At 33.0% G+C, this 17,424-nt stretch overlaps 1 protein-coding gene across 2 annotated transcripts in view; it reads right to left on the reverse strand.

Moving 5' to 3' along the window:
• Positions 1–14,254: 14,254 nt before the first annotated feature.
• The window catches only part of LOC134237318 (roquin-2-like), a 42,496-nt gene continuing 39,326 nt past the window's right edge, over positions 14,255–17,424 (reverse strand). The window contains exons 19-21 of one of the 2 annotated variants that reach the window (XM_062719422.1): positions 16,880–17,020; positions 15,648–16,287; positions 14,255–15,401 (exon numbers count right to left, since the gene is read on the reverse strand). In XM_062719422.1, the coding sequence (XP_062575406.1) occupies positions 16,207–16,287; positions 16,880–17,020 (222 nt within the window). In that variant the 3' untranslated portion in view covers positions 14,255–15,401; positions 15,648–16,206. Of the gene's footprint in view, positions 15,402–15,647; positions 16,288–16,879; positions 17,021–17,424 lie in introns of those variants that run through there. The other variant, XM_062719423.1, reaches the window with a different exon arrangement.

Here is a 17,424-nt window from a genome sequence, read left to right on the forward strand (position 1 = left end):
TTCCTTCCTTTTTCAAAGCTCAAACAGAAACAGTTGATAAAATACGTTTACAATTTTCCAATTATAATCTCTAATATAAAATAAATATTTCAAGATGATATTGTTCTATTTTAGGTATAAGCTTTTGTTTTTGTTTTCAGTCCTTCTCTATAATCAGTTTGTAATTATTTTCCCGCCAAAAATATGTATTTTCTAAGTTTAGCATTATTATATGTAATCTGATGTGTCTTATGACGCAAAGAAATAAAGAACTTGAACTTGAAATGTTTCGTAAGGTAACTATGCATATACCATTGTGGTTTTTTTTTTTTAGTTCTCTACTTGTCAATAATATAATTATATATTTTAAGTTTTTATATTGCATATTCATAATTTAAAAAAAAAAAAATTATTTGAAATTTAAATGTCATTGACATAAAAACTGTAAACACAAGGGTTGTTTTCTTAGATATGATAAATGATATGACGTATGATCTGAAAATTTTTATTTTAAAAAGAAATGAAAAGCTCAGCATTAAGAGTAATTATATTTATGTAGTTTTATCTTCTATTAAAGTGAAAAATTACAATTTCAAAAGTACGGAATGGTGTAACAGTTCTTCTCAAAGCTTTTTGGCATTTATTTGTCTTTAAAAATGAATTATTTATATAAATCATTTTAGTAATCATTTGTGTCCATATAAAGTTACAGTTTCAATCCTTAATACATTCATTTAGCGTTAATGTTTATGTTGTAAAAGTTTTGCGACCTTATACATACAAAGCACATTTAGTTTTACCAGTGAATAAAAAGAATAATGTGATGCACATATATGACAATTCACGAAATGAATTTAACGTAAATATCAGATCCGAAAGGAATAAGTATCTCTCAAACAGTTATACCGTTTTATATGTCTTTATAGGGAAGAAAAAATAATAACCTGGATTCCATGTATCCGTAAAAATTAGCCAAAGCCCCTGGTTTTCTACTATCTGGAATTGACAAACTACAGGTATTTGCCAGAGTCAAGGAAAAATTCAAGGATAAGGATATTCAAAAATAGTGTAGCAAACTAGCAATACATAGGAATCGCCCAGACTTAATTTTTGAAATTTTAAATATCAAATACGAATGTGAACATATCCTACTATGAATTTCACCTCTTTACTTCAGAAACATACTATTCAAATCAAGAACAACTAACCAGCATCTACCATTTGAATCCTAGAGATGTAAAGTTATTCCAAATAAGAAAAAAATCTGATCAATGTAACTATGAACATATTTTTTTTAAATGAAAATATTGGAGATGTAAAAATATTAATTCAATCCGAATGCAATAATTAAAATTCTCCTGACTGTTGACTTATTTGATATATCAGGCGCGTTGAAAATTTTTTTTTACTTATGAAAAAGTTGACAAGCAAAAAAAAAAAAAAAAAAAAAAAAAAAAAGCGAAAAATTAAAACTTCCCCGAAGTCGAAAATCCTATTTCGTGGGGGTAGTGGGGGGTGGGGGGGTGGGGGGGGGGTAGTGGCTAACTTTTTTCAAGACCAACTATCTTTCAATTCAAACTTTTTGGGGTAAATTTTCTTCATAAAACTACCCTTTGCTGAAATGTGGGGGGGCCAACCTTCCTTTCAGTAAACATTTTCTATAGTAAAGGTAATGTGAAAAATGGGGGGGCCTGGCCCCCCCTGGCCCCCCCTGATACTACGCCCCTGTATATTGTGTATCTCTAAACTTTTTTTCTTTATCTTCTAATCTCGTTTGTTCCATGTTCAATTTTTTAAAACAAAAATTGTGTCTTTTAAATGTCATTTTCATGTCTTTTTTTTGTAATTTATGAATTTTTTTGAGTGAATAAATGAATTGAACTAATGTTAACAGTGAATGATAACTGGGAAATTCTTGCCATTCTTGGAAGGATGTAGAGGTGTTTGATAAAATAAAGCATTCTAAACTTCAAGAATTTTGCATAAACATTGCACATACATTGACTTTCAAGTATAAAAATGTGCAAATAAGTACTTAAAACAAAATTTGTAAAGATAATCAAATGTCGTCTTATCATATTTAGATTTCCATAGCAATAATAATGTCAGTTTGAATTATCTTTATGCAAACACATTTATTCAGGCTCAAAGTATTTTTATGTCATTTTCAAATATCACACTCTTGACCACATGAAATTTAATAAAAATGAATCAAAACTATCATTCCTGATTTCAAATAAGCATGCATGTTCAAAATTTGCACACATGTAAAATTATATAAAATCAAAGTACTTAAATTGAAATACCTGTTGTTTGTCACTTTGATTTCAGCCTACTGGGTGAGTAAATATTCCAAATACGGTTGTATCTGTCAAATGGACGAATTTGGGGTATTCTTCTGGGAGATAGTAATTCTCCTATTCTGGTCGTAAACGAAGTCTTTTTCTCCTGTCAATCAATCGCTAGGAATTACTGAGGACCTTCACATGGAAAACGTGGGCGTGTCTTAGCATAACAAAATACACCCACCCCTGCAATTAGTGCCGATATCAGGTTAACCCGTAATGAAACGAAGATTTTTTTCCCAGTCTTATTCTTGGATAAACGTAAGGAAAAACGCCTATGCTTTCACCATTTTGGTACTTTTATCTAAAAATGAAAAACAAACAAAACTGATAAAGTCAAAGGATTTTCTAACTATATCAATTTTATATTTTTTTTCTGATATTGCAAAGTAAATACCCACTTTCAAATAAAATATAAGTACATGTATTACATATCAAATAGAAAAACTATCAGAAAAAACGGAAATCTTATCATTTTAATAGTTAAGCAAACTTCATGAAGGAGTTCTTTTGATAATGATATTCTCTCCCTCTTTTTTTCTCTCTCTCCTTCTTTCTCTTTCTCTCTCTTATTTATTCTTGTTTCTTCAACATTTCTTTAAATCAGTAAAGATGAAATTCTGAAAAAGGAGAAAAAAGATTAATTCTTTACATTTCTTCCCTCTTAAAATAAAACCACTTTATTTGTTATCTGACGGAGCCACGTGGCTGTGTTTCCGTTTCAACACCTTTCTGAGTTCCTACCTAGCACAGGTGCACCTATAGAGAGATGCTTAATATCGGTAGATTTATCACCACCCCGATGGACCTAAACAATATAATAATCGTAACTCCTTAGTTGTCACAGATCCTTATGAAAAATCAATATCTACTTTTGTTCATTCGATTTACTAATACATTACAAATGGATTGAGTTGCGAAAACAGTCCTGGGTTTGCGTCCAATTCTAATTCAGTTTTCTTCCGTTTGTCGCTGTTCTTTTGATACTGTTAATGGACAGTCGTGGGGAAACTGCTATTTCAAAGCAGCCATGGACGACCTCTGAAAGAAACCTTTTTTTCCACAAGATCTTCGCAAAATGAATTGATACAATGTTTAGTTCATTAAGTTTGAGAGAGAGAGAGAGAGAGAGATTCTCCCTCCAGTATCCTTTACAAAAGTTTTAACTTTGAGTTAAAATATCAAAAATACAGAGACAACAAAATATGAAAAAATAAATACAAATATTTACATAAATACATTTACAATACTTCATTTCCTTCAACAAATTGATGTTTTTTACAAAGAATTGTTTTGATAAACTATTTTTATTTCTTCGGAGTTCAAGACATGAGAACAAGCCCCCCCCCCCTCCCTCCCCAAATTAGAAAAAAAAAATCATCTGACCCATACTTTACTAATAAAATATAAGCTAACCTTAAGGAAAATAGAGAAGAATAACGGGGCTTGAATCGAGAATAGTTCAAAATACATATACAAGTATTTTGAATCGTCTGTCTATTAATTAGTGTCAATACAGAAAAAGAAAATACATCACAACAAATTATGATAAAATAGATAATATACATAAAGTGAGAGTTCTCAGTTATTCCTTATATGTGCAGAAATAAATTTTAAACAATACGAAAATATACAAGGTGATACATTCGGGCAAGGAAAGAATACATTTCTAGTCATCAGTGTAGAAAATTTGGTATGATTTGAGAATTGCTGAAGAAAGTTTTACCAAGTGAACTGGTAGCTCATGGTAGTTCTGACGTAATTGAATATTTGTCTTTATGGGTATTTCAATAAGCTGGCAATACACACTTCTAAAGTTATAATTAGTGGTGTTGAAATCCCGTTCTTCCTCATCTGGAAATTGAAGGTCTGCAAATATTTTCTACAAGAGACCCAAAATGCAGAAGAATATCAGATTATAGCCTTGTATTTTGCAGATATGAAGAAAATTTAGATCTTGAAGAAAAAATCTGAAAAAACTGTGCACTTCTGCTTGAGATGTCCGTATTTTTGAACATTTTTTAAAAAATAATTCATTGCAGATCGAAACAGCTATCTTTATGAGCAGTTTAAATGGTTATATTAATGTTATAATTTTCCCCGCTTTCGCGAAAGCGAGGGGACATTTTTCATTCGTCTGGCCGTCCGTCACAAAAACTTTAACCTTGTCCATAACTTTTGATGCAATGGAGCTATGACTTTTATATTTCACATGTGTATTCCTTGTGATAAGACCTTTCTTTGGGTACCACCAAATTTGACCTTGACCTTGAAAGTTTGACCCACTTTTACACAAAAATTTCGAACTTTTACTTTTGGCCATAACTTTTGAATGGTAGATGCTAGGACTTTCATATTTCACATATGTATTCTTTGTGGCAAGGCCTCTCATTGGATACCAACAACATTGACCTATTAACCTTGACCTTGGAGATTTCTGTACTTGTGAAAAAACTTAAAAATTAGCCATAACTTTGATCCTTGTGAGAAGACCTTTCATTGGATACAAAGAACTACGACCCTTTGACCTTGACCTTGGAGTTTAACTTACTTTTAAAAAAAAAAACCTTGATCATAACTTTTAAAGGGTTAGGGCTAAGGCTTTCATGTTTCAAATATTTAATCCTTGTGACCGGACCTGAGTTTCATCGGATATCAAGAATGACCTTGATCTTGGGGGTTGACCTACTTTTAATTAAAAAAAAACTTAAGGTAATAGTATATTTAATTTGCAATTAAGAAAAGCTTAATCTTCGCTATGTTGCCATACGGGGTCATCAGCGTTTCACAAACACATTTTGTTTCTTATCTTGAGAAGAGAAATGACTTTCATATTTGACATGTGCATTACCTGTGACAAAATATTTCCAAACATGCTATGATTTGTGACCTTGACCTTCACGACTGACCTTTTTTTAAAATTCTATTTCAGTGATAATTTAATTTCTAAATGACATACATGTATTGTTGTGGAAAGAATAGAAATGCGTCTTGATCGTATAGTGGTTTATTTTAGACTCTGTTATTAACTATAGAAACATAACGTTCAGTATTGTGACGTAACAATAACGTTAACGTACATTACATAAACCCGCGGATAATCCGTGACGATCGTATAGTGGTTTTTTTTTTTTTTTTTTTTTTTTGATCGTATAGTGGTTTATTTTAGACTCTGTTATTAACTGTAGAAACATAACGTACAGTATTGTGACGTAACAATAACGTTAATGTACATTACATAAACCCGCGGATAATCCGTGATATGTATGATAGGGCGTTCATATTTGAGACAATATGTCATAAAAAATGACATCTCACCCACAAAGACACCGAAAGCGGGGGACCACAATTCTTTGAATTTGCTTGTTGTAATTGTAATTGTTGTAATCATATGCTATTTTGATTTCTATGATTTAAGGAATCACTACATCTAGTCTGCTGAGTATCCCAGGGCATCAACGATAGTTGGAAACGTGAGATACCCCAGGTAACTTGCGTAACGGGCGTTTCCAACAATCGTTGATGTCCTTCACATACCAAAACAAACTGGACAGTGATTCATTTTATTTTCATTGCATCGTGAAATAAAATTGTAAATTAGATATTTAAAAAAATTAGTCTAATAGATTTAAATTACGAAAGGCCTCCCATGTCGTTTCAATACTAGTATATAGTATTCCCCGCCCAATGACGTCAGACACAAAGACAGCCATGCGAGATTTGTTTATTAGTTCCTGGTCTTTGGCTTGGTGAAATTTACATTCAGGTTGGATTATACCAGGTATTTGATGCACTTGTCTAAGAGTTCGGTAGCTGGTTCGGGCGAATGGCAAATCTACATTACACAATTCCAACACATCCAATACACACTCTAAAAGGCCGACGTAAATTGGTTATGATAATATTTATTATTATGGCAACGAATAGAAATCGGCGAGTACCCGTATAATTACGCGAATATTCAGCATGTGCGAACAACACTTCGCCTCTGCAGCCGAAACTAAAGCACGGGTTTATCACACTCCCACGGAACTATATCGTGGCATTTAGTGAACCTCTTTACTGCTAATAAGATGGAGAGAGCAGACGAAGGCAAAATTAGAGTAAAGAAACTCCCGGGTAATGCCTTGAGATTCATTAATCGTCTTCTGCTGCCTGGCCAGCATCGTGTCAAAAATTGTCGCCAGCCGACTGTATGTGGTCATTTGGGTGTCATTTGGCCTAATCGAAATGTCACCACTAAGCCAAAGACGGAATAAAGACAGGGCCAAGGACAAAAAATAGCGCACGTTTGTAGTCAAAGAAATGGGGTAGATATATCACACTTCCTCCTCTTTGACCATGCAATGATGAATATGATCATTGGTTATCATATTAATTTTAATGACAGTTTACATAAAACATGTAACACACATATTTTGTTTGTTTTGCACTGTATAGTGTTTAACACTGATCACTGTAATAAACTATATTTGTATATGTAATGAAAGTAGAAAATTTCATTAAAGTATTTTATTTCCTGGTTTATTTCAATACACATCAACGTATCAAAATCCCTTCTAGCTTTACGGCGTATAAAACTGATGTTAGTTCACATGTTTATACAATTATAAAATACGTATCATTTTTTTCTGTGAAAGTGCAGGTATTGGAAAACAGCCTTTGAAATGCGCAAGTGTCGAGATTGTAACTCTCCAGAGACAGAGGCGCAAACAGTACCCATATGAGTGTATTGATGTTGGACAGATTGTTGATGTTCACAAACGTGGATAAATAAAGCTTTAAAAATTCATTTTATTTTATTAAAAAAGTACACATGAAGTTTCGAAGCATTAGTGATTTTGATGAATTTATTGAACTCTACTACACGTGTTTTTGGTATTCTTAAAAATTAAAGAAAAACATGTTTCAGTGGAGAATAAAATATGAATGCACTCCTCGATCCAAAAAAAGAAATTAAACAATGCGTAAAGAAGACAAAAACTCGAATTATACTTGGCATTACTAAAAGATGGACTGTTTTTTAAGATGACACAATCCATGACGTCATACCAGTATTGAATTCACTAGCTGGAAAATAACGTGACTTTTTATAATCGCCTTTTTTTTTAAATATACAGTCTTCAAGGATTAGATTCAAGGATTAGATTATGTTTTATGCATTGTTAGCTAAAATTTAGCAGTTTCCTTTTTCGGAAATTCACAGGGCTAAAAAAAAAGACCCTGAATGAACTCGTTCTTTGTATTTAAAAAAATCAAAAATATGGACACTGAATAAAATAAAGATCTTATTAATGAATTCGATAAAAAAATATAAATTATAAACTAAAAATTTAAACATCTTTCTTATAATATGTTTTACGGTGTGACTGTTGGGGCGAGCGCAGTTGTACCATCAAAAAGTGAGAAAAAAACACTTGAAAAATTGAATAGACACTTCAAACATCAAGCCGCACGAGACAACTCGACTAGCTGTGACGTCACACGACGTCACAGAGCTCGTCGGAGCTTACGGAGACAACCGAGCGTCTGGTTGAAACTATAAATCTAGTGCAATTTTGATCGAAAAACATTGCAGAGCTATTTTTTGTTTCCCTAAAAGATTTCTACAAACTGAAAGCCTCAAATTTTATGTTTTACTTTATTATTTATTTATTTATTCGTGCAAAGGACATTGGGTAGTAAAAGAATTCTGGGAGAAGTTTGCCTGACGTCGCTTCGCTGCTCTCGCTATTACAAAAATCTCAAATATATTTTCGAAAATGCGAAAAACACCAGCTTTAAAGTTTCTTACTGGAAAGAAATCAACAAAAATATTTTTACGATAATTAAAACATTAAATATCACTTTTAGTTAAATAATATGTTTTAAAAAATATATAATTTTAGCAGTTTTAAGGAAACTCTCCCTAAAAATGCATTTATTTCAAAACGATATTTTAGAAATAGTGAATAGGAACAATCCCTAATTAATCCTGTACAAATTGTCTACAAAGTGGACGCCGGCTATTGGTAAGCGTTGTGTCAACGTTAACATCAGCGGCAAAAGTCTGTTCAAAATATTTGAGGTACTGTGGTTTAATCGCCTCTTTGATGGGGGTTTATCTAGTCCTAACGGTTTTAGCGAGGTGTCAACTACCCCACAGTTTACATTCTCTGATAAATCCGAACCAAGACTCCGGATAAATGTTGACGTAACCACAATTCCTGATTGTTAAGAAGGCGCATGTGGAACCGAATAGTGGTTATCACGTGTTGTTGACAGAGAGCCAGCCATGACAAACAATGCGACCAATTGCTTCGGAATTTAATATATTGTCATGTACCACAAAGACTTGGTAAATATAAAAGATAGCTCGTTATCTGCTCCATGATTGTTTCATCTCTCGGCTAATTTCTAGCAACAAGGAACTGCTGATCATTATTTTGTATATATAATTTGAGGGAACATTTCCGGAAAAAAAGTTTTTGGTTCCGTTTGAGGAAAAAAAAGAGCAAGTCGACGTAATCTATTATGAATGATTATAATAACTAAACAAGCTAATTCAGAGAATTTGTGTCCCCCGCTTTAGGGAAAAAGTAAACCATGCGCAGTTCGGTGGAAGGGGGGGGGGGCGGATTCCTGTGGCTGAATTTGTAGAATTATTAAATGTATACATGTATAATGAAACAAATAAAATATGCCAGTATGGATATAAAGATTTGATTGCTTATTCTTTATAATATGTATAGAAGATACTTTTTATATGGAATATTTATCACACTTAATTTTGTACAAGCCAGGCCTCATAAATTTTTCATTTCACATGCTGAATACTATCATTTAGTAAAAAAAAAAGTATTTCGGGAAAAAAGAAAAAGGAACGTCCGAGAATCGAACCCGGGACCTCTAACACATGAAGAGAGAGACATACCACTAGACCACGAAACCGCTTTTAATTGATGAAAATTATATGCAAAGATTAAGTCACATACATGTATATATTCACGATATTGGCATAAAATTACATTGCAAAAGCTCAAAATCTTCCTGAAATATCGCCCGGAAACGATAGTGTTACACGAAGACAGAATGTATAAATTTACGACCTTGAACTTTGACCTTTTGACCTCTAAATCAATAGGGGTCTTCCTTAGGCCACAGGGAGTTGTTATGTAAAATTTCATTGCAAAAGCTCAAAGGGTTCTTGAGATATCGCGCGGAAACGAAAGTGTTAAAACAGACAGAATTTGCGAATTTATGACCTTGACCTTTGACCATAGGGAGTTGCTATGCAAAATTTCATTGCGAAAGCTCAAAGGGTTCTCGAGATATCGTGTGGAAACGAAAGCGTTACAGACAGACAGAAAGACGGACGGACGGACAGACCCAAATTAATATCCCCCACCTTTCAAGCGGGGGACAATCAATTTGTTCAAGCTAGGGGGCGAGAGGTTCTGTTACTTTTGTGTTTTGTTTAAAATTTTCAATGTACATTCTAAATAAAAGGGTGAAATACTGGGTTTAATTTGTTGTTCTTAGTTTTTTTATTCTCGGGAGTTGAGACATTAAAAAACATCACATTTAAAAAAAGAAAGGGAACACAATCATAAACGACACAGTTTATTAAGATACCCCTGTTTAATTCAGGCAATTAGCATTGGGTCTTTCACAAGACATTTTTATACTATAGACTATAGACTATAGACTATAGACTATACAGTCTGGTTGACCTCTCCCCCAAGTTTTGTGGCAGTAGAATCAAATAAGGGTAATGAAGTAAGTATGAGTAAAAAAAAATGGTACTGAAAGAAGTTTGATCCTATTCCCCACCCCGCATATAGGACTTTCGAGTTTGGACAATTTTCCATTTTTTTCCATGTCAAAATTTTACAGTACGCTGATTTTTTTCTCTGGCTATCCCCCTCCCCATCCCCTTTCAAAAGGTACGCCCCGGCATTTCAAGTATATCTTTTAAAATTGCGTTCAAATAAATATCTCTATCGTGTCATAGGATGTTTATTTCTCTTCAATAATTCTATATAGAAAGAAAAGTCTCTTTTACTTTTGCCTGATCTCTCTCTCTCTCTCTCTCTCTCTTTCCGACACTTCAAGCACCCGTTCAGGTGAAATATCCATCTGCTCTAAATTTCACTTTTTTTCCAAATCCCTACATTGATTTTCATTAATTCAATAGCATTAGATTTGAATGAAAAAAAGTGTAAAATATTTTTTTCATAGAAATAAATATTATGTCTAAATCATTTAAGATCAAATTTTTAACATACAATTAAAAATATGAGGTAGATATGAAATAATATTTACTGTCATATATACCAGGTATTTAATTCATAAATAGGAAACAAAATGAAGTGTTGCCTTTTAATATCATGTTGTTTTCTGTACATGTGAAAAATGTATCGACAAGTTACTTTCCATAGATCTACAACAGTTATCTTTCCAGGTACAGGAGTTATCTTTCTTTAAAAAGAAAACGATGCATATGATGCATAACTTTCTTTAGCAATTATTTAAAAATGTTTATTGAGAGATAGTGAGATAGATCTCTTAGAATTTTTTTTTGCTTGTCAGACTTTTTCCTGAGAGGAAATAAACTAAATAATCTGTCCTTGATTTAATCTGTCCTTCATCACCGACATGAAAATAAATAATCATAGTCTGACTCGGAAAATTTCCCCCAATCATAGCCCGATACGGGTCATAAGGATAGAACTTTATTACTTATACGTTTTACACAGAAAAAAAAAAACGACCATCCCTCTAAGATGCTGGTTGACCAAAAGTATTGCGTATATGTGTTTGCCTGCCTGTCATTTTTTTCACTTTCCTTACGACACCTATGCACAAATGCAGGCTAATACTCTCTACGCAGGCATTGCATACAGGTTGCCGCAGTTTGAGAAAAAAAGTTTTCGTAAGTTTTCCCTTCCCAGTTTGAAGAGTAAACACTGGTAAAGATTTAAATATATGTGGTCCCACCTTACCCCTCCCTGGGAAGGACAGGAGAGGGGGCATAATTGGTACACCAAGTGAGGATTCTTCTAAATTAATATAACTAATTGTGACTTAAAAAAAAAAAATTCAATACAGATTTTTCTCCTTCATATTCCTATGTAAATTTTTGATCGCCAACAATGGCTTCTCCTTATAATCCCATTGTCACGATTTTTAAAAACAATCCTGATTTTACATTATCTTAAAATTCTTCCATTTATAAAATTTGATTCGTCATTGCCAGGCGCGGATCCAGAATTGTTTTCCAAGGTAGGGAGCAAGGGAGGGGGGGGGGGGTTCCATCCCAGTCAAAAAAATCCATCGCAGAAATTTGTTGAGCAGGGAAAAACCCCACCTAAACTAGCCCAAACGTCCAAGCCTGCGATATGTCTTGGGTAAGACATTAAGGGACAAATAACTCTACAAGTAGGAGCAAGTAACTCCCGTCTGCGACTGCGACTTTGCAAGTTGTACAAGATAGCCTCAACTTGGTAGATATCAAGACGAGTAGACTGATAGTTGAATTTTGATCCCCCAAGGTTTCATACTTTAAAGGTTGAAAAGCCAAGATTAAAGTTGAAATACCAACTCAAAAGAATATCACGTCGCAATCATATTCTTTCATTGTACATTTTTTGTTTGATGAATGTCCCAAGTATTAACCTTCTCACATTTTTTACAAAGACAACCAAAGGAAAAAAAGTTAGTCTTGCCATTTATCTTTAATAAAAAAGCAAACAAACATTATTTAATAATGTGACTGGGCATATGTCTTTAGAAATTCAATTGAAAAAAGTATTCAGTAAATTATGAAATTGCTCAGATCTTAACAGTACTTGTTGATTTTTTCCCTCCAAGAATGAGGGTACAAAATACCTGTTTAAATCAAACAAAACACTTTAAATATGCCAGACTATTCAAATATTATATTCTTGTTCTAAAAAAAATACTAATACATAGCAGAAAAAAAACTTAGTATAGTCCAAAATGGGTCTGCAATTACAAAACTTTGCTTTGTTGAACCAAAATGTTCATAGGCATTTTTTTGTAATTAAAAGTACTTCCAAAAGATGGTGTTTGACAATGTTAAATAGTTGTACATTCATAAAAAGACAACTCCATCTTCCATTACAGGTGGCATCACACACAATATTTGGTTTTCAAATAATGAAAATTACATGTTACAAAAGAAATTCAGAATATCTGCTCCTCAGCTAGGAACAGTAACTCTTAAAATTATTAATTTTAATTTTTCATGCATTGCCAACAATTTTAAATTCTTGCATTTCAATAAGAATCAGAGTTCTTTGAAATAACCCTTTAATAAGTTTACATCTACAACCCATAACATTACAAAACCAATTAAATTCTTTTCTAGAAAAATAAAATTTCCTTAAAACGTTCCTTAGATACCAACATAATCTTGATTCCCTTATTGAAATCTAACCAAAACAAAACTAAAGGTGTAGCATTTGGAAAACTTTTCACCAAATTTTCAATTTACTGAACAGCACAACACTTTTCCTCAAACAATTTAAAACCTATAATTTTATTTACATGTATATATCTAATTTGTTGTACCTGTGTAGTCTACATATGTGCCAATTTTTATTGAAACTGAGCCAAAAATGTACATTCTGTAGTAAGAGTAGCAATTTTGAATATTAAGATTAACAGACAGACAACAGACATATTACCATCTTACAAGAACCTCAGTTATTTGACAAACAGAACTAAAAATTTGGGACAATTTCCTAACCTTTTAAAATAACATGGAGAAAGAAATCAGTGTTCTTTACTGCACTTTGAAGTGAGTAAACTTTCTTATTGGAAACTGCTTATCATAACAGAAGGAATTATTTCATGCATTTCTAGGTATTAACTAGAACTGTCCAAACGGGACAAAATACCCCCCGCCGGGTTTTTCAGAAGTGAGTTTTTCCATAATAAAGATATGTATCACACATGAATTATGAAATTTTTCTTCCATTGACCTTGAAGTTCCCAAAATGACCTTAGGTCAAGGTCATGACACACCCTTGGGTCATGGGCAATCTTTGTGTGAAATGACAACCTACCAAGTTTATCAATAAGAAAGATATGGACCGGATATGAATTTTGAACTTTTTCAAGTGACCTTGAACTTCCCCAAATGATCTTGAATCAAGGTCATGACAAACCCTTAGGTCATGGGCAATCTTTGGGTGAAATGAGAACCTACCAAGTTTATCCATAAGAAAGATATTGACCAGACACAAATTATGAAAATTTCTTCCAGTGACCTTGAACTTCCCCAAATGACCTTGGGTCAAGGTCACGACACACCCCTAGGTCATGGGCAATCTTTGCCTGAAATGAGAACCTACCAAGTTTATCCATAAAAAAGATGTAGACCGGACACGAATTATGAACTTTTTCTTCCAGTGACCTTGAACTTCCCCAAATGACCTGGGTCAAGGTCATGACACCCCCTTGGGTCATGGGCAATCTTTGTGTGAAATGAGAACCTACCAACTTTATCCGTAAGAAAGATGTAGACCGGACACGAATTATGAAGTTTTTCTTCCAGTGACCTTGAACTTCCCCAAATGACCTTGGGTCAAGGTCATGACACACCCTAAGGTCATGGGCAATCTTTGTGTGGAGTAGTAGATTCTAATGTCCCTCCGTAAGAAAGATATGGACCGCATACGTTTGCACAGACAGACGGACAAGGTGATTCCTATATACCCCCCAAACTTCGTTTGCAGGGGGTATAAAAAAGTATTTGTTCATGTAAATTTAATTTCTTTTTCTTTTGTATAAAGGAATTTAAAATATTATCTACAATTCAATTTAAAAAAAATTTAATTCAGAGTATGCCCATTTCATTCCTTTTACATAAATATTCAGCAAAAATATTTCTTGCCATAGAATTTACAAGCACTTTTCTTTGAAAAAAAAAAAAAAAAAAAAATAAGGTTCCAATCAAGCCCTCTCCGATACTTTTGAAAAGAAAAGTATGAATGACAATGATAAAAATAGCTGTCTTCTCAAGAAATTCACAGAATTTTTTTTGGTACAGAGTACAGAACAGTTACCATTCAATCAAATAAAACCCATCCTACCAGACTCAGAGCTGAGTCCAATGTTTACAGTACATATGTGTCACATAAGTAAAACAGCTGACCCAGTATTTCATAAAAAATACATTCTGTCAGACTATCAGAAAATTTTGTATATATCTAATATATACTCACTCAAGATAAAATGTCATTAAAATTCCGACAAAATTAGGCATGCATTGTACCTTGTACAAAGTATCGACATGTACTGAAATATTTCACATCAACATAAATTACATGGCTTTGCAAATCAGATTTTTATAAAAATGTGTAAAAAAAATATATGAAAATGTAATCAATTTTATTTGAAAAACAAAAATATTTTTCTGGTTTTCAAAATTTAATTCATATTCCATGGTTTTTCCAATAAAGATCAAAGATCAAAAACTGCAGTGGTATTTGTTTTAAGGTCAAGATCTCGCAAATGAAAGGTGCCTGTTTTTCAAACTGATAAATTTGTTGACATTTGTTTCGAAGTCAATATCTAGGAAATGAATGGTGCCTGCAAGTGAAAGAAATTTCTTTAATGATGCTTTAAAACTATAGTTCAGTAAATTACAATATATCTGGACATTTTAAAGTAAATTAACTCAAAGGAAAAAACCTCATTGATGATAATTTCTTTTTTACTGAAAAACTAAGAAAACTAGATAAAATAGGCTTCACAGTCAAAGGAAATTTACCCCGATTGCTTATAGTCTCTCAGAAAATTGTACTTTACATCAAGTTCTTAACCTCTTTACACAACTATTAAACTATGTAAAGGTCCAGTCAAAACTATCTAATCTGACACAGTTTCACTGTCAATTCTGATCAACTACATACATGTAATTCAATTGTAGCCATTAAGCGTGGGAAAAGTAACTTTAAATTTCTTCCATCATGATGAATTTAGTACCAAAAGGAATAAACTCATTTGATAGATCTTGACCTGAAGCCAAAGCATATCTCTTTTTGCTTCAATTAAAAACTAGAGGTACTGTGATGAGCCAAAGCATGGTTATCTCTTTTTGCTTCAATAAAATAGGAGGTGCACAATGGCAATATGTAATAAAGAAAAGTTATCAAAATTCAGTGGTATTAGAGGAGTTGCGGATAAGAGATGGGTACCCCAAAGCGTAACAGACGGACGGACGGACAGACGGACAGACGTACAGACGGACGGACGGAATTAACGATTACTATATACCCTCCCACTTTTCAAGCGGGGGGTATAAAAAATGACAATTAGATGATGACTGATTTAACAGTGAATTACAGTGTAATAAACAAAACACACATGTTAGACAGTGATGTTCCCTCAGTCCCTAATCCCTATATACATCAGGGATATAATGTCATTATATTTTTGAAAAAAATTCAAGCCATATCAACAACAATACTACAGAAAAACATGAAAATGAGAAAATGAGGTATAATGTAGCTCTAATAGAACAGGTTAATAATACAGAAGTGCACAATATGTACCACTTAAGAACAGAAATTCCAAACAATCTAAAACTTGACATATTGAGTCCACATGGTAGACAGTGAATAATAAGCTCTTTGTAATGAATTCAAACTTCAGAAGATACATAGTATTTCCTTCACCCTACATTGTAGAGAATATGTCCAAATGTCAGACTTTGTTTAACAAGTGGTTATTGCCAGATAAGACTAAAAATAAAACACTCAGTATATTTAAAACACAATACAATGTAAAAAAACACTCCCCTGTCCTGTGAAAAAAAGACAGTGATATGTTCAGAGCTTGAAAAAGCACTTTTAACACCTTTCTTTGCCCTCTAATCTTCTTGTTGCTTGCTGCGTAAAGACTGTGTTGCCTTTTTCTGGGCATCTAATGCCATGTGGATGTCATCCAATTTCTGTAATACAGACATGAAAACATAAAGCAAGTCAAATAAATGATGCAATTACATGCGCTTCTCTATTGACAGGTCTAAGAAAAAAGAATTCATTTCTTATTCTTTCTAATGCCTTCTTTTAATACATATAAATTTCTTTTACACATAATTACATGTACCTAGTCTTAAAGAGACTTGGACACTGATTTGAAGTCAACATCTTATAAAATTTTCAGCACATCATGATCCCCAAAATTGAATTGAAATGCATTTTTTGTGAAAGAAAGGCATCATGAAAATTTAGTGAACTATACCGGTAGTACATCACTTCTGCTTGATTCTAGTCTGACTAAAGCCAGCCCCTACTATTTCACTTTGTTTGTAGAGCGAAGTGAAATAGTAGGGGCTGGCTTTAGTCAGACTGCCTCGTTCCATCAACCTAAACTTCAATCCACTCTATGGAATACAATATTGTTTTCAAAATATTATCTTAAAAAGGCACCTCTTCATCGTTGATTTCTCTTGATTTAATGGTATGAGTACAATGTATTGTGAATTCCTCCCAATTTTCTGCCAAAATGTCAGATAATAATAACAGCTGAATAATAATTACCATTCCTTTGGTAGTGGCTGCAGCTAATAACTCAAAGCTGCTCCATGCTCCTGGGGGTCTCTCTAACTTAGATTCCAACTCCCACCCAAATATTGTCTTCTCAGGTTTGTTTGGTGGAGCTTCTAGCATGGATCCATCTTCCTGTGAACCACAACAGTGAGAAAAGGTACAATTATGTCTAATTATGCAAAAAATACATTTTTAATTTCATTCAACTAAAAGAAAACAGATTTGCGAAGTGCAACTTCCATCTGCTGTTTGACATATATATCAACATGTTGACAAATTATTGATAGAGTTTGAATTAACATCTCTTGTTATTTCTTTTAAGGCCAAAGTTTTTTTTTCTCTTGGTTTACGATTCCGCCGACCCTATTTTTCCCTATTTACGAAAATAAAAATAATCGAAATTTTCTTGACCAAACCAAGATATACAACACATCTTAATCATTAACCCAAAATCTCACAAATTCAATAATTGTCAAACCACATTGCCAATGACCAATGTCGAATACTCCGTGAACTCCTCTAGATTTTACACTTCC

This window comes from Saccostrea cucullata, unplaced genomic scaffold (assembly GCF_032062105.1).
Source record: "Saccostrea cucullata isolate Sc308-1 unplaced genomic scaffold, CSIRO_AGI_Scuc_v1 ctg16, whole genome shotgun sequence".
In the NCBI taxonomy this organism is placed as follows: Eukaryota; Metazoa; Mollusca; class Bivalvia; order Ostreida; family Ostreidae; genus Saccostrea; species Saccostrea cuccullata.